Source organism: Panthera onca, chromosome B2 (genome assembly GCF_046562875.1).
Source record: "Panthera onca isolate mPanOnc1 chromosome B2, mPanOnc1 haplotype 2, whole genome shotgun sequence".
In the NCBI taxonomy this organism is placed as follows: Eukaryota; Metazoa; Chordata; class Mammalia; order Carnivora; family Felidae; genus Panthera; species Panthera onca.
The window spans coordinates 83,515,445-83,538,960 of NC_138343.1; the positions used below are offsets into that span (position 1 = coordinate 83,515,445).

The window sequence follows — 23,516 nt, forward strand, 5'->3', positions numbered from 1 at the left end:
AATGTTGCCAACTATATGCCTAGATTTCAATAAATAAAAACCCAGAGTGGGTAAGGAAGATGTACTTTCAATATTTGAATCCAGTTAGTAGACGGGAAGGTATGTTCTGATAAGTTTCAAATCAGGGAACAGCATGAAATTTTCTGAAAAGCAAATGAAAACCTATTGCCAAAGTCTATGACACTATAGAAAGAGATGCAGGAGGATAAAGGAGAAATCAGAGGGAGCAGGGATGGAAAGAACATCCACTTTCCCACATTGAAGGATAAAGGATGTTAGAAAGAAGGGTGATTACACATAGAGTGATGGGCTGGAAAATAATCCTGAAAATCAGCGAGAGAGCCATTTGAAATTTGAAGTGAGTAGCAATGTTGTTACATTGGAAAAAGTTAAAAAGTGGTAAAATCATCAAACCATTAGTTTCAACTTTGAAAAACAGTACTCTCGTACATCATGTTTGTGCAGAATAAACATCAGAAACAGCAAGAAGCATGGCTGAAATAGCAAACTTTTAGCAGTTCCTATCAGGTTTCCTTTGCAAACTAAAATACTGTCTCAACGTATTAAACTTGGAACCACATGTTTTCCCAGCTCCAGCTCACAACCCGAATGTCTAAGCTTAGCATGTGTTTAAAGGTCAGTCTGAGAAATAGACTTTGCAGAAGCCTGACTGTCCCTCTGCCCTTGCAAGGACCGAGGGGCTAAGGTCTGAAGGTTTCTCAGAGGAGATCCAGTTAGAAACCACAAGGTTATATGTCAGAGTTTCTGCCCTCTCCCGAATTCTAGATTTCTGATAATGTAGGAGGTGTTCACCTTTCACCTATTCTCATTTTAAAGCACATTTATATACAATTGTCAACAATACTCATAACATGCAATTGCTAAAATTCACCATCCTACGATCTGCTAAAATACTACAAGAATTGAAATTCTACTTAAAAAAAGAAAAAAAATTTTGACTTTGTCATATGGCATAGGAAAACTAAACAATCTACTTGAAAATAAAGGAGTAAAAGTTAGTTTATAATGTTTTTCTTTGTGAAGGAAAATTTAATGACATTGCTAAGGTAGCTTTATTTGTTTTTTTTTTTTTCCTTTTTAAATATGCAATCATCCAAGAATATCCTGTAAGAGTTTTCCACCTCCTTGTAAAAGTCAATTGAGATTTCCACAGAGAGAGAAATCTTAATTATTCAGCACTTACAAATTAAAATATTAGTGCAGAGCAATTTAGAAATCTAAAAATGGGTCAAGGAAAAAATAAACTTAATTTTTTGTTCCATTATGTTGACTATGTTTTTTTTACCCCTGGGGCAGGTAGGAGTGGGCAGTGAATGTATGTATGGGGGTCAGGTAATTGTGCATGCATGCATGCATATATATGCATGTGGATATATATGTATAAACACATATGTGCATATGTATGTATTGTGTGTGTGTAATGTCAAAATGGAAAAAAAAAAAACGGAAAGAGTAAGTTCTGATTTAACTTTGGGATATGTCATGAATGAACTGTTACAACTATAAATTGGGTCTTTAGTTGTCCCATTTTTTTAAAAAAAGAGAGCAAGCTAAAAAAAAAAAAAAACCTCTCATTTATTTTTTATAATCTTTAAGGTACACTCAAACTCCAAGAATTTATGATTCTAATTGTCTTGGAAGGGATTATACCCTCAAGGAGTTTAAGAATGTCGACAGAACAATTGTGTTATAAGAAATGTATATATTTGACTCAGTAAGGTACCTGTCCTATCTCACACCTCTTTTCAAGTATAAAACCACTTCACAGGAAAAGGTCAACTGAAATAGAAACACTACGTAGTGTAAGCTATTTTGTCTGTTAAAAGTTGTAGATATGAATAAATTCTTTTAAAATCAATCAAGTTTATTTATTTAAGCCATCCACTCATTTAAATTAATGTCATTAATTAACGTCATTAGGTAAGTTAATGCCATTAGATGTCATTGTCTACATGGGAACTAGTTTAGCTAATAAAAACAAACTACTAAATACACATAGAACATATAAATCCACTGGAAAATACAGAGTAGTATAGTAAAGTCACTAATATTCAGTTTATTTTTCTCAGAATAAACTTTTATTATATCTGGTGATTTAGATATATCCTACCCCTCCACACCTAAGGCATCCCCACCCTTAATCCCTTTTTTGCAGAAAGAATATTCTTAAAAAGTAGAGTGGGTAACACTAACAACAGATTGTTAAACAATTTTGATAAATGATAAATGCAAGATATGTAGGTAATTATTATATCTGATTGATATTCTATTTTATTAATAAAAGTATCATGGAGCTCCCTTCTCCAAATCTCGGTTTTCTATAAAAGGCTGTAATTTAGTGTTAATGGCCTCAGTGAAGGTCAGAGGCTAATATCACCACAGGTGAGAAGCTAAACTAGGTATTAGTTGGGAAAAACATGAAACAAAATATAAAACACAGTATGTGTCCTTTCAAAGCCTCCTGATTTTCTATTAGAAGCAGGAGATAATATCATCATCAAAAGTAATTTTTTCATTTGAAATGTAAATGCTCAAAACCCACAGCACAAAAAAAAATGTAACCATGAAAAAAAATTCTAACCTCCTATATTCCAGAATGCATTTTCTCTGGTTTTCTATGTTATTCATTGACCCCAGACTAAACAAAGTAAACTAAATAATAAACCTTCTGTAAGACCACAGAATTTGAGAGAAATAATACACATTTATTTCAACTGAGGTATGCATTATTCTGTGTTCTCATGAAATGTTGTTATATGGAAAAAATACCATGACGTATATATTCTATAGCACAGATTCTATAGCTTTTAACAAAGTTGACATCACAGATAGAAAGCAAAAAGTAATGTGCATAATTAATTAACTTGACCTAAACTAAAAGCTTTGCTTTTGCTACCAAATTTTTTAAAACCTCAAATTATATATGCATGTAACCTTCTATTTTCACATAACATTGCATGAATACCCTAATAAAGACATGCTTCCATAAACTAAATTTGTAGCATGTTTTGCAGAGGATGGGATAGTTTAAATTCTCTTGAATGTGAGGAAAATTAGAATAAAGAGGCTTTCTAAGATTTTCCTCTCTGATCCATGCATCAGATTTTTATACACATAGAGGAAAACATCAAATATACAGCTTGGTCAAATTTCTCCCATGAAAATAATATTGTTAGTTGCACAAAATAATATTGTGAATATGCACAATATCATCATAAATAAGACAGCTCGTAGATTATAATTATAGTGACAATAATCTTAGAGGAAATGGCTAGAAATTGGATACATAAATAAAATCAAATTCAAAACTTTCAGGTATCATTGATTTGTATTATGATACTGCCTGCCAGAAATTAATGCCAATTATTTAAGCTTCCACTGGAAATATAAAAGATTAACCATATACTTGCCAAAGTTAGGACAATTAGAAATGTTCTGAAGTCATATCAATCATAACAAGATAAATCCTGTACATTAATTTCAGATTTCCTTCCTTCCTTATTTTTTCCTCACTTCACATCTTCCTTCTGCCTGTCCTTTATTTATTGAATACTTATCATGTTCAATGCACAGTGGGCACATACAAAGATGACTGAAGACGAGTAAAAAGCGGTATAATTTTAAGTGAAGTCTACAAAGTCCTAGCAAGAAATTGCAATATGACTCTAATTTAACTACGATAATGATATTTTTCCATATCTTTAAAGAATTATGAGCAAATATCTCTGTAAAGGACGGAAGAAACTAGTAACAGTAGCTACTCTATAAAAAGGCCCTGTGGGAGAGGAGCAAAGAGATGGCATTCATTCCAGATCTATGCACGTTAACCTATTCAAAAAATGCCTTAAACAAGCAGTACAAGCTTCTGACAGTGAATAATTGAACAGTATAAAAAAATTGTAATGTAGTTATAACTCAAATAGAAATATATTTGGATATGACACTGAATTTATGTAATTTCTGATTTATAGAATACAGTATAATACTAGCTTAAGGATGGATGTCTCAGGTTTTTATTATTTGGTTTGGTTTTGTAATGTAAGATAATATTTAAATATATAATTTGGAAGAAAAATAATCTTATAACAAAAGTCACTTTCCCATATAAGATAAACATAAATATACTTCAAGACCTTCTAATTTTAGGGGTACCTGGGTGGCTCAGTCGGTTGAGCATCCAACTTCGGCTCAGGTCATGATCTCAGTCCATGGGTTTGAGCCCCGCGTCCGGCTCTGTGCTGACAGTCAGAGCCCGGAGCCTGCTTCCCATTCTGTGTCTCCCTCTCTCTCTGCCTCTCCCCCATTCATACTCTGTCTCTCTCTCCTTCAAAAATAAGTAAAAACATTAAAAAAAAAAAAAGACCTTCTTATTTTATTTTTTTAAAAACTATTTATTTATTTTTTGGTAATCTCTACAGCAAATGTGGGGCTTGAACTCACAACTCCAAGATCATGAGTTGCACACTCTTCCACTGAGCCAGCCAGGCACCACAAGACCTTCTTACTTTAGAAAATGTTACCAGGCTCATAGAATTCTCTCTTTCTCAAGACATAGATATTAGTAACAAGGGTGAAATGGCTTTCATTTCATTAGAGGAGGGAAACAGAGAAACTGAAAGAAAGACACACAAAGTGACAAAGAGAGAATGGGAATATGACAATGAATAAATGTAAATAGTTATATATTATTTTCAGAGAAATAAATTCTATATCTGGAGCAGACTTCTGTCCAGGTTTTCTAATTATTAGCATATCATCTTGCTATATGCTATGAGAACAAAATATAACAAAGAGTCCTCCATACTCATATGATTTAAGGCTAATCATAGGGGCTAGCCATATACAACAAGAAATTAAATAGTGACATGAATATGAAATAAACAACAACAACAACAACTACACGCCTTGGCAGTGGGCAGTGTATGATTAAGTCTTTAAGAAAGGTGACAGACATTTATTGGAAGACTAAGGTGATACAAGAACTGAGCTAGTTGGGTACTATGGTCAGTAGTAGAAAACGCTAAGTAAGTTTTGGTTGTTATGAAGCTCAGAAGCTGTAAAAGGAATTTCAAATAAGGATTAAAATCAGATTGCATATGATGATTCCCATAGGGAAAGGGCAAAGTACTTATAAGTATCCACAAGAAGAGATGATCAAACAGGGAATAAGTCATTTAATTTGCAATTGTAAGGAAAGGCAAAATTTCAAGGAGCTGAGACAAGAAGGTGGCACTGCAGGTAGAAGAAGGAAGTCAAGGTAAGTCCCAGGAGAGTGTCACTACCAGTAACTCCATCAGAATTTGGGAGACAGAGGTCATTGAAGAAGTTGGGAATGTGCAGGATTGAGATACAATAGGTAATTGTGAGAGGCCATGATAGTTTACGTTTTTTCCTGTTTATTTGGGGCCAAATGTTAAAATAATAGGGCATCATAAAAATATCTGTAGAATGACAGACCAGTTCCAGGCAGGGGAACAGGGGCTTTAAGTACAATAAATATGAGAGCAAATGTTAAAAAAGAATATTAGGGTCAAGTTGGAGGACTTAAATGCCAGGATAGGAAACAGGGAATTTTTTATTGGTAATAAGAAGCCTGAAATTTTCTGATTAATAAAGTAATACTGTCTATGTTGTGCTTGACAAACGTGCATCCTGTCTGCCACATAAAAAAAAAAAAAAAAAAGAACCGGGATACAAAAGATATTGGCAAAGCAGATGATATATTTAGTGTACTGGGAAAGACAGAGATATTAAATATTTTGAAATTATAAACAAAAGAAAATGTTCAGATTTGTAGCACCTTTCAATATCCTGGAAGAATGTTTATTTTTATAAAAAGACTTTGTGATAGTTTAACTGCCCATCTGTAAAGAGGTAGGGACTATATTGGTGAGAGGCAAGGATTCCAGAACCAGACCACCTTGGTCAACAGCAGGCTACCACTCCGAGGTTATGGATACTTAAACCACTTCTCACTGTGCTTTGGTTTCCTTACATAAAAATGTGTGTGTGTGTTTGCATGTATATATCACATGTATATGTAACCATACATATATGTATCTTGCATATATGTGCATCTTATATATATAATTTAGCGTAGGTATATAATGTAATACTTCAGTAGGAGTATTTTTTGTCCTTTAAACAGGGTGATAACAGTGCCTACCTACTGGACTAAATAAGTTAGTAAATCTTTCTCTGAAACTAAATGGATTAATACATGTGAAACACTTGAAACAAGCTCTTGCCATCTATTAACTAGAAAGCAAACAAAATCTATTACCTGTTTTTGTTGAATGCCTTGAATATACCCTTTAAATTATTTAAACTATGTCTTCTATTTACTACTGCTCTATCACCTGAGCCCTGTATTTTACACAGATGCTAATTTAATTTAAAAACCCATATATTCGGGGCGCCTGGGTGGCTCAGTCGGTTAAGTGTCTGACTTCAGCTCAGGTCACGATCTCACGGTCCGTGAGTTCGAGCCCCACGTCGGGCTCTGGGCTGATGGCTCAGAGCCTGGAGCCTGCTTCCAATTCTGTGTCTCCCTCTCTCTCTGCCCCTCCCCTGTTCATGCTCTGTCTCTCTCTGTCTCAAAAATAAATAAACGTTAAAAAAAAAAAAACCCATATATTCAAGACACAATTCAAAGTATTGTTGTATGAAATACCAGGTTACACATAACTTAAAACTGCTAAAAAAAAAAGTTAATGTGCCAAATAATTTAAAAATGCAGAAAACAAAAGATCACCCAGGAACCCACCAATCTGACACATTGATTATGCTATTTATGCTTGTATCTATTTTTTACCCTATGCATATCTTGCATATTCTAAATGTCAGTGTCTACAAAATTTTACTCTTTATTTTTCATTGAAAATTATTAATAGAGAGTAATTTAAAATTCCTACATCACATTGCTGATATTTTAAGAACTAAGTTCAATCAAGGTGATGCACTTAACTTTGGACATTTAGGTTATTTCTAATTTCAAATCACATACATGGCTGGAGGAAGAAGAGGTTATGTAAAAGATTCTTTTCTTTCACTGAAATATCTCCTTCAGTAAATTACCAGGCATGAGATTACTGGCTTAAAGGATATTTAACTACTTGTGGCCTGTGAGATCTATTCTCATTCACTCATTGCCATGAGATTTCTTTACTTAGCAAACACCTTGCTGCATTATTAATAACAAGATAATAGCAAGCATTCATTGATTATTTGCTGTGTCCCAGATACTATTCTTAGGGTTTTTACGTGCATTATTTCATTCAATTCTAACAAGAACTCTATGCAGGAGGAACTATTTTTATTAGCCCCATTTTATACTTAAGGAAATTAAGGCTTACAGAGGTTGTCCTAGTTTACACACCTGGTATGTTGTAGAGCCAGAATTTGAAAACTCTGTGACTCTACATCTGAGCTATTAACCCTGTAGTGTATCTCACTTTTCTGTATATATTTGATGATAAACACGATATATTATAAAGTCTCATTTGTTATCATGAAAAGGGATGGCACAAATTACATGCTACTTTTCTGTGGAAAAAACACATGGATTTCAAAAATATAATCAACACACACAGATTTTAATATTACCAATGCTTTCAAATTGAATAAATGTTTTAATTTATTCAATGATATATGTTATATGCCCATAAATTATACATTCATAAAATAATGACACACCTGTCAATGTATTAATATAAAATACCAAGAAGTAACTATGAGGGAAATTCCTTATAATAAAAAATTAGAAATCTACAATTATTTGAATTCCCCTTTCCATTAGAATCATTAAAGGCAGTGCTTAAATTTTTGGGTTAATTTAGAAAATCAAAATTAAGCAATATAAAAATAATGCAAGTAGATTACATCTCTATGATCTGATATAGGTGCCTGTAAACTGCATTACATCCATTGATTTTTTACAATTAGGGTGACCGTGTAGTTGATCATAGTTTATCATTTCATCACATTTTTGAAAGCAAAAGAGAAGCGGTGTTAATAGAACAATCATCCCGGGCAAACTAGACATATGGTCACCTTACTTAGAATAGTTCTACCATTTCTTTAGTAACTAAAATCCACTGGCTGAATCCCAGGACAAATTTTTAGTATGCAGCATGGTATAGTGGAAAAAAAAAAGCCTTGAACTGATAAACAGGTACTGGATTGTTACCCAATTTTCTCACATAGTAATATCCCTGAATTTCAGTTCCTTCATATGTTAAAAGAGAGAAAAAATAATACTTTCCAGCACTCAGTAACGTGATAAGACCTAAACAGTAAAATGAACATGATTGTTCATTGTAAACTGCCCATCACGCATACAAATCCAAGTTATAATACTACACTCCACACTTTGACAAATACTGTTCTACTTTTTAAATGAAATCAAATTATACAAAAGTTCCAAAAATTTCAAAATATGTTTCAGAATATAATTTATTAGTCTTCTGAATATATTTGTATATGTAAAATATAATATAATCCTCTAGTTTGCATAGAGGTTGTGACAAGTCATGGTAAATTTCTTTTAAATGATTTTTTGACAATAAAAGCTTGCTGACCAACTGAAGAGATGCCTTCATAATAACATTATCACGAAGAATTAGAAGTTTTCCATATATTAGTATATTGAGAAACAAGTGGTTCCCAAAATAGAGTTCTTTTTTTCAAAATCATGAAGAAGAAAAAAAAGCTCTACATCAACAGATCCAAACTGTGATCAGTTTTCACAGTTGTTCGTACTGCAAATTTTACTCTAACAAATATCACCATGGACTTCCACTCTACCAAGTGCCTTGATAAACTTGCCTTTAAGTGGCTAACTACCCTCATTTGGCTAGGGACCCACTAGCATCCTCTCCCAAACACTTCAGTTTTTCTCAATATGGAACTGGAATTTGTTTCCAAACTCTTAACAGGATCACTGAAAGGAAACAGGAGAAATACTATAAAGGCAGGCCTGGATTGAGTCCAGCGGCAAGTACTCTCACAGCAATGCACTGGAATTATGCCAAGAAGGGAAGTGTTTTTGCAAATGAACATAGTGGCATAGTTAAGTATAAGGTCTTTAATTCCTTTGTCAACATCACCAAGGTTAAAAATTAAGAAAGCTATGTGATAAACAATTTACTTGACTCACAACGGTGCGCACATACACTTTCAACTGAACCATAAGGAGGCATCTTAACTAATCACATTTTTTTTAATGAACTCTTCATTTTAATACCTAATTCCACCTATTCCAATGCACGATTAATGTAGATGACAGTGAAGTAATTTTACTTTATTTCAATCACCTTCGTGTGGTTTGCAGGTGACAATGATTTTGTTACTCAAATGTGGCTCCAATTCTTGAAACCAAAATAAATAAATATGAATAATTTTAATAGTACCACATTTAATGATATTATTTTGCCGATTTGGAAGAAATTGGAAGTGTTTTCGTCATGGTAAATGTCTTTATTGGAATTAAAGACTTCTTTTCTTACTAAATCCTATATTCTTAAGTATAGAAATCAAAGAGTTCCTGTTTGTTTTTCACAAATAAATGCATGCAGAAATCATTTGAGTTAAATTACACAAAATGATTCAAAAAATACAATAATTTTCTCCAAAAATCTTTAAGCCTTAAAAGAGCAGAACTATAATGTTGTTTCCTAGATTTTTCCTAGACAAATTTAATTGGGCATTTATATATGTATATTCCTGTTCTATTATGTTTCCCATTTTTAATTGCACAAAAGTTTATATTCCACTTTCACATCCATCATAATCTGTAGAACTACTCAAAGTGGCTGCTTTTACAGCTAAACTACAATAATCTTAAATTTTCTTATTGAAGTTATTTTTAAGTAATTGTTGTTAACTTCCAGTCGATAAGAACACTGCCTTTCACTGAATTGATCAGTTTACTAGGAATATTTCTATAATTTCCCAGTGGTTAGCATTCCACCTACTAGTACTGACGAATCCTCATCAGTTTTTGATTTCCACATGCATGGAACCTGTAGAATGATCTCCTCAATAAGAAATTCTACCAGTGTAAGGGATAGGGAAAGAGGACAGATCATAAGACACTTTTGACTCCTTCAGGAGGGTATCAAAGGAAGTTACTAAACTGGTCTATAGGACCTGAACCTATAGCATCTGTTTGTTTTGCCTTGAGTTCACCTCACAATATCAGCTAGATCATGGATGATAATTGAGTGCTTGGGACCTTGGTGTTTTACATGCTAGCGATTAAGTATTTAACTCTTCAATCAGGATAGAAAAATATATTTGCTCAGTTACTCCATCTAAATATTGTGTCCAAAGGAAATATAATGCGAGCTACATTGTAGCTCGCATGTGTGAAATTTTTTAATTTCTAGCAGTCACATTAAAAAAAGTAAAAGAGAAACAATTAAAATTAATTTTAATATTGCACTTTATTTAACCCAGTATATCTAAAGTATGATTCTTTCAATATGTAAGCAACATAAAAAATTACTAATGATATGTTACATTCTTTTTATTTTTTTTATACTAAGCCTGTGAAAGCCAGGGTGCACTTTACACTTATAGCACATTTCAATTTAGAATAGCCATTTTTTAGACCCTGAAAGTCATGTGTGGCTGTACTGGACAACACAGATCTAAATATTTTTTAAACTATATTGCTTTAAATATTCTATTAGCATGAGAATTTTATGGGGAAATAATATAATTTATATACCAAATTATTAAGAGCAAGACATCTGAGTTCAGCAATGAAACAGAATATTTGCGAGGATTCTCCTTGGATTGTGTTAGAAGCCAGGTCAATATTGTTGCTAAAAGCTTAGGCTCTGGAATCAGAATGCCTTGAATTTGATTCTAAGCTAAGACAGATAGAACCTCCTAAAGTATCTAACAAACAAGCAATTTACCCTTGATAGTGCCATTTTGTTTTTCTGTAAAACAGACATGATAATGAAATCTACCTCATTAAATGAACTAGTGTATACAAAGCACATGGAAGAGTGCCTGCACATAGCAAGTTACTACTGTTAGATCCAGTCCCCTCTAAATAAACTAGGATTTTCAATTATTAAAATTATGTTGTTGGCTTTGAAGTACAAAGAATATATAGAAAGTTATTTCTGGGTATGCACTATGTTTTCTAATTTATAAATTAAAAGATACATAAATAATATAACATAACTATAGAATATACTTAGGATATCCACAAACGGAAAAGTATCTGTCAATTTTGAAGGTCCATGTGACATAGTTTTAAGTAGAAAAATACTGGCCAATTATGATGACTACAAAATACTAAAGAAGAGAAAATCCAGTTTTACAAAACAAAGGAAAAGGTTCACTAATTTGTATGCTGTTATCGTTTCAAAACATAGAAAACGTCCAACTGAGGTATTACAATAACTACAGCTTTACTTTGGCCCACTTCCACAAAAATGTGGTCCACTATAACATGACTTATCAGGAAAGTACTCGCTTTAATATTTAGTCCAAAAAAGAAACACGGCTTTGGCAGAAGTAACCTCAGAGATTTATCAAGTGAAATTTGAGGATTTTTGTATCAAAATTTTAGTATTTATAAAAAAAATATTCTGAAAGTTTAGAAATGTATTTGTAGGTGCCCTGCCAGTAGAGGTCTTGTTAGCAGCCCCCTTAACGTCCTTTCTTCTGCTACTCACAAGTTCGGACAATACAGATTTCAGAACAGGAGCAATACCCTATCACTGAATCCTGATTAATATCACACCTCATTCTGCTCAGTCTCCTCTCTTAAATCTCATATAGCAACGTGCAACTGTTGACTTCTAGGTCAAGCATAGGGCAAATTAAATCTTAGCAACAAATGCTATTATTGCCAATATTTATTGCATACCATTAGTGCAACTATCACTGTGGGGAATCACTGATAGTTCAGTAGTGACTTTGCTTAAGATCTGCTGAATCGGAAGGCTGGTGTGGCGCAAACTCACTTGTTTAAATAACTATTATCACTCACAAGCTCTGATATTGAAATAGAACAAAAGGCAAAGTGGAATTTTAATAACACATATTACTTACGTTCACAAGTGTCCCCTTTCTGCTGGTAGCCTGCTTTGCAGATACACTTTCCAATGGGCACTAACCATTCTCCTTCTGCACTGCAGTGCATCCTGGGGGAGTTTTCCGCCTCTTCCTCTGCACTGCTGACACATGTCCCTCGAACCTCGACTAAAGAGGAAAATTCTGAACCAGTCACTGTATCTGGAAAGATAGCTAAATTCTCAATAATGGACCAGCACTTCTTGTAGTATACTTTGACAGAAACCAAAGCTATGCAAGCCCCTACATCCTGAAAGGCAAGATAGAATCCCTTTTTGGACAAAGGTCCAATCTCTCTCACCTCAGTGTTAAGCTTCATCTTTCTTTCACCAAGGTCACCCTGGGTAAAACTTTCATCTGCAGCAATGGTGTCTATTTTTACATAGAGGTTTTCTCTTATATTCCTGCCAGTGTCGTAGTCTGTTTCATAATAGTACAAATTAAAGGTTTCCTTGCAAGTTCCCAGTACTCCAGGAAGACTGTTACAATCCCTCAGGGTAAATTTCAATTCTACAAAAATCCTTTGTGCATTGCCTTTCGAAATCCAGTTAGTCCGCAGCCAGTTGTTTTGGTTGGGCTCCATGACCTGGCACACCTGGTACGTTCGGATCGGGGTATAGTTCTCGTCCAAACCGCTGATTTCCTCCCACTGTAAAATGCATTTAAAAGGTGATCAGTCATTCAGCAAATAATAATAATAATAAAAATAGCATTTTTATTTTGACAGTAAACCAGGAACCTTTAGCACAACACAAATGGTGGTCTTTGAAAGAGTTAGGTAGATTCTGGCCCTGGCAAACACTGTAACCTGAGAATACAGGACTCTCCGCTCAGCTTCATCCGGTGGCTGAACATCGTTCAGGGTGCTTGCGTTGTTTGCACATACAATAAATATTTCATTTTGTTTAATATCTGCTTGCTGGTGCATTAGTGTTTCTTTTTCACGTGTTTGCTTATGTCTATAGTCTCCATTGAGATTATAATTTTTATAGACTAAGCGCACAACACAATTACTTAAATTACCATTTAATGCATATGCATATGGATACATGGCAGAATTTTTGAGAACTCAGTTGACATTTTAAGTGTTGATGTTAAACTTAGAGTACCTAAAAACACAGGGAAGAAAATGCCAAGAGTGCTCTGAAATGTAAAAGCATTCCACAACATGTTGATATTCATAATGTGAAATCTTCTACAATCTTTTCAAAATGAGATATAAGGCAGTAACATTTACATAGCTATTTATTTATTGCAGCGTTATATATAATATTGTACATATGCCACCCAACTATAAATAAGTAGTTAAAAAAGCATGATTCATCTTTATAAATAAATTGCTTTCAATAGACAATCAAATGTACATGGCAAATCAGCATGCTGGATCATACTTCAGTAATAGGCTTTATGACAGGAAAAATAGCACATTTAAAAATGTCCATTCATCTGCTGATGTAATATATACTACAGAAAATATATATTTTCATGAAAAGGGAAAATAATGAGTTTAGAAGAGTTTGCAACAATTTAAAGATTAGTAAGCCATGTATGATACTACCTATTTGCTGGTTAGCAAATAAATTCATTGCACTTAAAACAGTCTTAATAGTCTAAAATGACCGTTTTACTATGTCCTTTCTTACCATTATTACAAAACTTACCACTTTATATTTAGGCTACCATAAGAGTGAAATCATCATCTACCTGTTATCATTTCCCCACTATAAAATGCTAAATATGAAAATATGTTAGTATTCAAATCCAAAGTCACACAGCAATACACTTTTTAACCCATCGTTTCAAGTAAAGCAGATAGGAAAACAAACTAATAAGCATGCGGCAATGAATTTTATTTGTAAAACTTGATCAGAGAATCAATTTATTAAAATACTCTAAAATATTAATATCTACTTTTGAAACTGTTTTTCAGAAAACTATGACTGACAACAAAATACTGTAATTCAGAAATTTCTTATATGACATTATATATTTGCTACATTCTTATTATACATATCAAAGCTCCTCAAATGCAGCAAAGAACCCACTATCACGTGCAGGTTTTACTCAACACAACTTGAGTTTCTGACTATTAATGATTGCATGTTTCCCTTTGTTTCAGTTAGCTGCTTATAATCTGTCTAAATGGCACTTAGCCAAATATACCTAAATTCATCCATTTGGGTGGGTAGATTTTAGTCTCTTGGTTAGATCGAAATTATTAAAAGAAGTCACGCTAATAATGATATCTACCAAGAAATCAAAAGCTCCAAAGATAAATGTGCTCTTTTTAACAATTCCCCGGCTTGAAGAAACCAAGGCTAATTACTATAAAAGTATATGTCTCAACGTTTCTTGTTTCTAACTTCAAGAACAATCATATTACTTTGTTGTATGTACGAAAAATCAATTTCACGACTTATGAAACCAAGTTAATTTTTATTTTTATTTAAAAATGTATTCCAGAGGGGAAAATTTCAGGACAACTATTGTATATATATAGCAAATAGTGAGACTACACAAATGCATTTAACACAACTCCTGTTTTATTCTTTCACTTTTCTAAGAGACTACAATCATTTCTACAAATGACACCACTGGGAAAGAAGTCTTAATTCAGATACTGTGATTGTATGGTATACTCATGAAAGTATTTTCTAGAAACATACTTTAATAACACTTTATTTCCTGTTAGATATTTAATCATATGCAAGCCAATCCATTTCATACATAAAACATATCGTCAATCATCATTCCCTAATATTATCTATTGATTCCTACAGATATGTAGGGTTAACTGTTAAGATACTTTGGACAGATAAAATGCCCATTTGAGTCAAAGAGAACACAGTCATAATTTTTCATTTTGTATATTACATTGATGAAATACTATAATCACTACAATCCTACATCAGTTTACTTCTCCTTAGAGATAAAAACCATCTTCTATCTCTATTTGTTTTAATTGATGGATGGTAGAAAATGTGCTACATCTGTCATTGGTAAGAAAGGTGTTTCTTTTTTATTGTGAATGTCTTCCTATAATGTGTATTATTTTACTCATGGAAACTATTCCAGTTACAAGAAAAGTATGACATTCCTACCTTAAAGTCAGTGCACTTTTTATATTTAATCTGTAAAATATGTGTCACTTTTCATTCTTTAATCTGACCAATACAGATAACTGCAATATGATCTTAAACAATCTCTCAAATATTAATTGCTGAAAAATCTGAATAATTTAAGAATGGCATTGTTCACATTTTGCATTCTTAAACTGACTTCCAGTTCATGACATGTTGATTTTATGTTCTTCTTATACTCAAAAATCCCTTTTAGACTTTCATTCTTCTCTTTGCAAAATTTGTTACACTTTTTATATCCTCACTTATACTTCATGCTCTTTGACTCCAGATTTCTTACTGTACCAAAGACCAACTTAAGTAACAACGAGCTACATACTCTCATTTCTCAGAGCCTCTTCCTTCAATAAGGGATGAAGTATGTGTTCTCTCTCACAATTAAAATAAGACCTAAAGACAAAGACATTGAGCTAAATTTAAGTAAGTAATATACCTTTCCAGATATGTGAAATGCAACGGTCAGAATATTTTTAGGGTTTACTAATATTTTCATAGATTTTTATTGTACACCTTTTCCTCATATTTGTTATAGCAGATTTTTACTACAATATGTACACGCTTTGCCATCACTTCAGATTAATAACAGCAGAGAGCACATGATAAAAATTTGGATTTTTACACCAAATTCCAACATAAAATATTGAGCACATAACAGTTTTAGTTATCTTTTAAGGTATATTTTGAAAGATGCTAAAACTTTTTAAAAGAAGAAACAGATCACATACTGTTTTAAAGGACTACATACAACCTACCTAGTGATTATACTAAGAAGTATAAAGCAACTAAAGAGATTTAAGTGAGTTTGTGAAAGAAACGTTCCCTGTAATTAGTTAGCATTTATAGCATGGAAACTGAGATATAATTCCTCTCACAATAAGAACTCAAAAGATTATGGGTATAAGATTTTTTTTAATCCATTTCCCCAAGTACTAAGTAGACCTTCCCTACTGAAAGAACTCAATGTCTCATTGTAACACCACAAAATTTTGAACAAGATACTTGGAATTAAAACAGTGTAAATATGAAGAACATGAATAATTCCATTCAGGGGGAGAAGGGGAAGGTTGTGTTTCTTGATAAAATAAATGGTGATATGTATTCTATAAGGAGATGCACTTACCCCATTGGGTGGAGAAGAAATCCATTCCAACTCTGTTTGTTGTGCTTTAGAATCCAGCAGTAGTACTGAAAAAGAAAGTTTCATTTCCAAATGTTACATGAAAAATTTAAACAAATTTGTAAAAGTTATTAAAGTGAATCTAATGTTTATATAATTATCACTTATGATCTAAGATTTATAATGTTATCTATTTATAATGTTATCTATCTATAATGTTATCTAAATAACATTATTTATAATGTTATCTATGTGAATGAATGATGACCTGAATACCCACCTGATACCAGTATATCCCCCTTTCTTAGGGAGAAAAGATGTTACAACACCATTTTACGTTTGGGGTTTTTCAATTAAAATATTAAAACAAATCTAAAAACTGAAAAGCAGCATGAAAGTAAGGATAAAAAAATGATATGAGGTATATTGATTTCATAGTAATTACATATTATAAAGAATTTTATAAACCACTGAGCACTCCATATTTTGTCAAGTATATTGACATGGACATAATAAAATGTAATTCCTTATTAGCCCTCAGTCAGTCACTAATTTGTGATATTTGCCCAAAGTTTTTCCTCGTGCCTTGGAGAATTGGAGTTTGTTTTTCAAAAACTTTTCCACACACAGTGTCTTCTCTTAAGCCAAAATTAATATAACAGGAAACTGTATCAAGCAATGTCATCATGAGGAAAATAAATCGCCCATTATTCACAAGATATATTTCTGGGTTAGTCAAACATCTGTTTTCAATATTTCTATTTTTTTTTTTAATTTCCAAATATTTCAAAGCATTAGCTAATTCTCAAAATGGTATATTTAAACTCTGACTTGACTTTATTCCTGACTTCACTTTTAAAAACAGTTGTATTCCACTTTCATATTATCAAAAAGCATAAACAATTCATTTAGATGTATATATATGTGAAACAAATGCTCCTGGTAGTATCAACATAAAGTAATGTATTAAAATGTTATATATTAATATATATATATCATACTTCCAATTCAATATGGTTTATTGCTTTTTAAGACAATTACCCTCCTAACGCATTCACTCTTTGCTCAAACTGATTCAGAGTTATGAGTTTTTACTGTTTAAAAATATTCCTGACTACAGCATTTTAACAAATGTATCAATTTGTTCAGAAATAATACTGAATATATTTCCAGGTTTGTAAATGTGCTTAACATCAACCTCAGCAAAATGTTAAAACTTAGAATTAAATAAAATACATGCTTATATGAACTTTTAAATAATCACTAGAGGGGGAAAAAAGTATATTTCAAAGGTAATGGAAATTTGCTGCGCTAAGAAAACAAAGGAACACATTGACTATGTGCTCAACTCCTTCACTCTAGTCAAGGTTATTCTCTGCAACTGAAAACCGAAAGATACAGAGATACTTTTTTGCAAAAATGTTTTACACTTAAGACTCTTGGGAAGACCATGAAAGCACAAACGTCGGTCACAAACACTTGACTCTCTTTTAGATAAGGGGGGGAAAGAAACACACTTTCAAAATACCCAGTTGTATTTCGCACTTGGAACATCAATAAATCGTTGGACTAGTAAATTTATATAAAGTATTTTTTAAAGTTTATTTTGTTTTTATCCTCAGCAACAGAGACGAAGCACAACCAAACATGGGCTCCGGGTTCCTTTTGAGATGATTTATTATCACTATTATTTTTGTCTTCTGCACTAACAAGAGACAAGTGGATTTTAAACCCAGGTGACCTTCGAGAGTCATTCTGGAGAGTGAAACAAGCAATGTGATGATTGTTTACTGCGGTTCTGTTACCCCTCAGCACAGCCTGCGGTGGGGACCGGGGACCACGGAGGGGTGGTGGCCGCAAACAAGTTAAGAGGGAAACAAACTAACAAATAAAAACAAAACCGAATCCAGCCCCTGAGCGCCTAATCAGAAGCAGCTCTAAAGTGATCAGTGTGTCTCGGTGTCGTCCGCTCTCTGGACAAACTCGCAAGTGCGCGCTTTTGCCTTCCAGCTCAGAGCACAGAGAGCCATCCTCCCCTCACGCCCACGGAGGCGTAGCCGGGCTGCTGACCCGGACGTGGGGCGCCCAGGCCCAGGCTCGGGGACTCCGCGCCCTGCCGCGCGGGGGGTAAAAGCAAGGGGCAAGACGCAGGGCGCGCCCGGGCCAAGCCAGCCACCGGCCGCGCGGGCAGCGGCGGCGGCCGGGGCGGGGCCCCCGGCGGAGTGGGGCGGGGCAGGGGCTGCCAGACCGGCGCGCCCGCCGCGCGGAGCATCCATTACGTCTCCGCCAGACCTGGACACTCTAGGGAGCCGGTGGCGCCCTAGCTCCAGAAGGAGCCGGGAGGAGGAGAGAGGCTTTCGGGAAGCGTCTCCTCTGAGAGAGAGACGGCGGCGGCGGCATTTACGAAGAGGAAAAACAGCAGCTGCACTTCGCCTCCAAGCGTCAGACTCTGATTTATACATGCGCTCCCAGTAGCGGGAACCGACCTCCCCAGAGAGTATGTTTGAGGAAAGTGGAGGAAGGAGGTCCCTCATCTTCCTCCAGCCACCCTCAGGCACCCCTGGGGAGGCCTGGCACCTGCGCGACGCAGCTCCTAGCGCTCGCCCCTGGGTGCCGCGGCGCCCCTCGGGGCTTGCTCGCTCCCACAACCGCAGCTCTCGATCGCCGCTGCGTGCTGGGAGCGTCACCACTGAGAAGCGGGGCGCACTCGCCCTCCCGCCCACCTTTTAAACCTCTCGCTTCTGCATTTAAAGAATTCAGCCTCCTAGAATCAGAATCCTCTTCACGTATCTTGCACACAGAAGAGAAAAGCAAGCGAGCGAGACATTCTGGCTGCAGGAATCTCTCCCCCTAGTGATGCAGTTATTTATAGCTCAAACTCCTGCGGGGTCTGCGTGAGCTTGCGCGCCCGGCTTCGCCGCGGCGGTGCAAACTTTTCCTCAGGTCCCGCTATTCCGGAGCAATCAGTACAAGGTTCCAGGACTGAATGTTCCTAACCGCTAATGTCGTGCAAATAAAAACGTGCGTTTTGGTGTGTGTATGGGTGGGTGTTTCTGGCCGACGTCGCTTGCTAGGCTAACGCGTAACCGACAGCCAGAGTCATGGTTTTTTTCTGAAAATTTCTGTGAATGGGTTCAGCGTCAACACTGGTTGCAGATGTGGAAACTGGGGTCAGAAGGTCAGGCTGTCTCAAGAAGTAGGACAAGGCGTTGGGGTGGGGGGTGTGGTTTAAGTGAAAGAAGAGGGGTGAGCGAAAAGAAGGAAAAAAAAGGCAGCACTAAATCACTAAGTTTTCAGGGATAGACGAAGCAAGAACCAGTATCTAACACAAACCCCTCCCCCCCCCTCCCCGCATCGCCACGATGACCTAAATCTGATAACGGATTCCTCCATTCTCCATACTTCGGGGACAAGTAATTATTAGTATTCTGCTTTTAAATATCGGGAAATCAACCTTAGATTTACAGTCTGGAAGACCAGGGAAGGCGGGCGGGGGAGGGAGATTGTGACATTGCTCAAGAAGCAAGACATTTCCATTGAGAGGATTTATTTTTCCCCAGCTCCAACTACAGGCACCGAAAGGTATTTTACCTTGTCAGTGGTTCAAAGGAGAAGAAAAATAAATAAATAAATAAATAAATAACCATATACAGGCGTATCTGGCCGCCCAAATGAAACCTGGTCTCTTCATCCAGAACTAGCCTTCAGGGTCCAGGTCCTTCGCAAGGTCTGACCGCTCCGACTCAACTGCCGGGCAGATGCTGGGGACTTCTAGTCGCCCAGGCGGCATCTTGTTAGTTGAACAGCCCCAGCCCGTCCCCTGCCTCCCCGGCCCGGCCGAGCCAGATGGGCTCCGGCTGTCCGCGCGGCCGCCAGGATCCGCGCGCCGCGCGCGCTGAATGGAGACGTCCCCGCCGCGGGGCGCGCACCGCTCTCTCGCTTCACCTCCGCGGCGTTATTGTTCCGCGCCGGCGGCCGAGCGCCAACCGCAGGCCCGCGCCTCCTCCTCCGACGCAGTGAGCACTTCATTAGTAACCCGAGCGTTCGGAGCACACACAAGTCACGGCCCCTCTGGGAAGGCTCGGGACACCAGCCGCTCGCCGCCGGGCTGTCCAGGACACTAGAAGCTGCACTCCCCAGTCCCCGACTAACTCCGGCCGCAGCTTACCCCACCGGAGGCGAGCACCGAGAGGAGGAAGAGCAGAGCTCTAGAGGAAGAGATCTGACCCGCCTGGGATCCTAGAGGATGAGCTCGCTGGTCATCCCCCCACCACCCCACTCCACCCCGTCGCTCTGCGTTGCTGCTCACGCCCTCCGGACTGCCTGCGCCAGAAATCCCACTCCCGTCGGGCGGACGGCCCCGGGCGAGGGGCTGAAGGCGGTTCGGAGTGGCCCCGCTTGCCGCTCGCCGGCCGGGAGCAGCGGGAGCGGTGAGGGGGCGGGGAGCTGGCGGGGGAGGGTCGCCCCGCGCCGGAGGCGCGGCCGGCAGCCCCGCGGACGAGCCGGCTCATGCAGGTAGACAGCTAAATAAATAAGTCAGAACAAACTTTGCTTTCCCATCACCTTACCTTCCTTTGCAGCCTGCGCTTCCCCGGTGTGTGCAAAGCGGAGCAGCCAGATGTAGCATAAAATAATCCATGAAGGGTGCCGAGTTTGAAAAACCATGGTGCATGAGCAGGTTTTATTTTAGGTTTCAGTTGAGTCGTAGCTTTTTAAATGCTGTTTGCTCCGAAGTGGGTTATTTTTTATTGCGCTTTTCGCATCGATTCTCCTGCTCGATCTCCGGCCGGCTGCTCCACGTTTAGCTTTTTTTTATTTTTTCGCCCTCCTGTTCGTTCGCACCGTGTTTGCTGCCTGCAAGTCTCCGACTGCAGACCGGCCGCTTGCTCCACACTCCAATAATATCAATTAGGGGGGAGGGGGCGGAGCTCCGAGCAGAGAGCCTCCGCCACTCGGGCTGACTGGCAGGCACAGCCGGCCTGCCAGGCGGCGATTCCCAGGGCCGAGGGGCGGGTCCTGGTGCAAAGGCCGCCCCGGCCGCGGGGGCGGGCTTCGGGGCGCGGGCCAATCGGCAGCGAGCGGAGTCAGGTTGCCGGTCCAGGATTCCCTCCAGGTTCTGAGCTCCCAGCTTTCTCTGGATGCTCTGAAAGGGAGGACGCGAAAGGCAGCCGAGGTGCGTGCTGCTGTGGGCACTCGGCTTTTAGCAATCACTGCTTTCGTGGAGCAGAATCAATCCGAGAATAACGCTCCCAACTTAGAGCCCTGTAACGTATAGCGGTACTCCTTGTGGTCTTTTAGAAACCGGAGGCAATGCAAGCCATCTCTCAGCTACCAAGCACGGAGCCAGGAAAGTGAAATAAGCTGTGCCTTTAAGTAAAGTGCCTTTTACTTTTTTGTTACTCAAAACCTCCTCGGGTCGGGTAACTTTGTTCTTTTCATTTCTTGAAGGGTTTATACGTCTCTTTTTCTGTTACTCAACAGCAGTCAGCGCTAGGCACCACCCGGCACAGTCCCTGGAAGAATAAAAGTATCCAAATGTATTATGTTCAAACAATGTTTCCAAGAGTTTGCAACAAGCTCTGGCAAAAGAAACAGAGGAAAAGGGAGTGGAGAAAGGAAGTCTTTTGTTTTAGGTGCCCTCCTCACCCCCGCCCATTCATCTCACAATAGTTTGTTTGGTGAAGTAGGACACTAAGAACCTTTAGAAGGTTCCGTATCACTTTTCTTATATGTTTTATCATTTTCTGAGGTTTTCCTTGGATTGCCCCATTTTGATCGTTTCCCATTTCGCTGCATAAATTACACTTAAATTTGAAGAATGTTACCACGTATTAAATTAATAAAGCAAGACCTCTTTCGCAAATTGGTACTTTCCAATAATTATTCAATTTTATGGTTATTATTATTCAATCTTTCAAGGGAAACTGCTTTCAAGGGAAAGTGAGAATAAAAAGTACAACCAACATCCCCAGTTGAATTCATCCAACTAAAATAGCAAGGACGACATCGTAGAGAAATCCGTTCACCGTTAGGCAGTTTCTCAGACACTTCGCAATTCAAGGGGTGGGTGATATAAGAGGAAGAACTTTAAAAACTTAATTGCCAAATCATCAATTTCAAATGTCACGACAGAGTAACCTGATCACATGTTTAAGATGAGTTCAGTGTTCTTCTTGTCCTTTTAATCCTTTTTTAAAAATCTGTCATTCATGATTTGCCTTTATTTATGATAGGCACAAAGTTTGATCTCGCCTGAGACTCCAAACTTTTCCTATTCTTTCTATACAGAAATATAAAGTAAATTGAGTTGTTTCTGGTATTACAGCAAAGACTTCTCAGAGATGACACATCCCCAGATTTTTAAGTTTTATTTTTTGGTAAATTGTCTCCTGTAGTTTTTAACTTGCCTAATGCAATTACAAAGAAGAAAGAAATGAAATTTCCTTCTCTAACTTCCCTTTCTTTCTGTAGTTTATTTCTTAAATGTTACTTGTTCCTAGCCATTATGCCTATTACATATTTTAGAAATTATATCTAAAAGCATCTTAAGTGCCCTTTAAAGGATGCATAGAAAATGTAAACTGCTTAATATATTAACCTTGAAAAGAGACCAAAATAAAAAAAAAAAAAAAATGTAGAGTGCACTTGTTACAGAGAAGATCAAATGGTATTTACACAAACATATGCTTTAGAGTAAAAATTGTAAGGTAAAACAATTAAAAACATAAATCTGTACACATACACTATAAAACTATTAATCTCAGAACCACAAAGCCACAAATATTAATCCACTTCTAATAATTAAAATAATTTTACAAGATCTCAGCACTTTCTCAAGTCTCATCCCCACTTCTTACAGTGACACCAAGGTAGACTTTAAAGTTTAAAATATTCCTTTCATCTATTGAATGACTAATACTCAGTGATGTGAATACAAATAACTTTCCATTAAACCAGGAAACTAAAGAAGTAACATCCTTCACTCTGATGAGTGTAGGTGGTAGAGGGAGTCCCCTTGTTGTGTCCCTTCTGTCTGTCAGACATAGGGGTATGTGCAGCCTTGCTTTTATTTTTAGAGACAAGAGGCTTCACATTAAATGCACATGTGCCAGGCTGCTGACAGTTTTCCCCGCAGAATTGCA

At 36.9% G+C, this 23,516-nt stretch overlaps 1 protein-coding gene across 6 annotated transcripts in view; it reads right to left on the reverse strand.

The window, feature by feature from the left end:
• EPHA7 (EPH receptor A7) overlaps positions 1 to 21,258 on the reverse strand; it is a 171,786-nt gene extending 150,528 nt beyond the window's left edge. For all 6 annotated transcript variants that reach the window (XM_060616202.3, XM_060616201.3, XM_060616200.3 and 3 more), the window contains exons 1-3: positions 20,943 to 21,258; positions 16,378 to 16,442; positions 12,097 to 12,766 (exon numbers count right to left, since the gene is read on the reverse strand). In XM_060616202.3, the coding sequence (XP_060472185.1) occupies positions 12,097 to 12,766; positions 16,378 to 16,442; positions 20,943 to 21,039 (832 nt within the window). In that variant the 5' untranslated portion in view covers positions 21,040 to 21,258. The remainder of the gene's footprint in view (positions 1 to 12,096; positions 12,767 to 16,377; positions 16,443 to 20,942) is intronic.
• Positions 21,259 to 23,516: the final 2,258 nt, after the last annotated feature.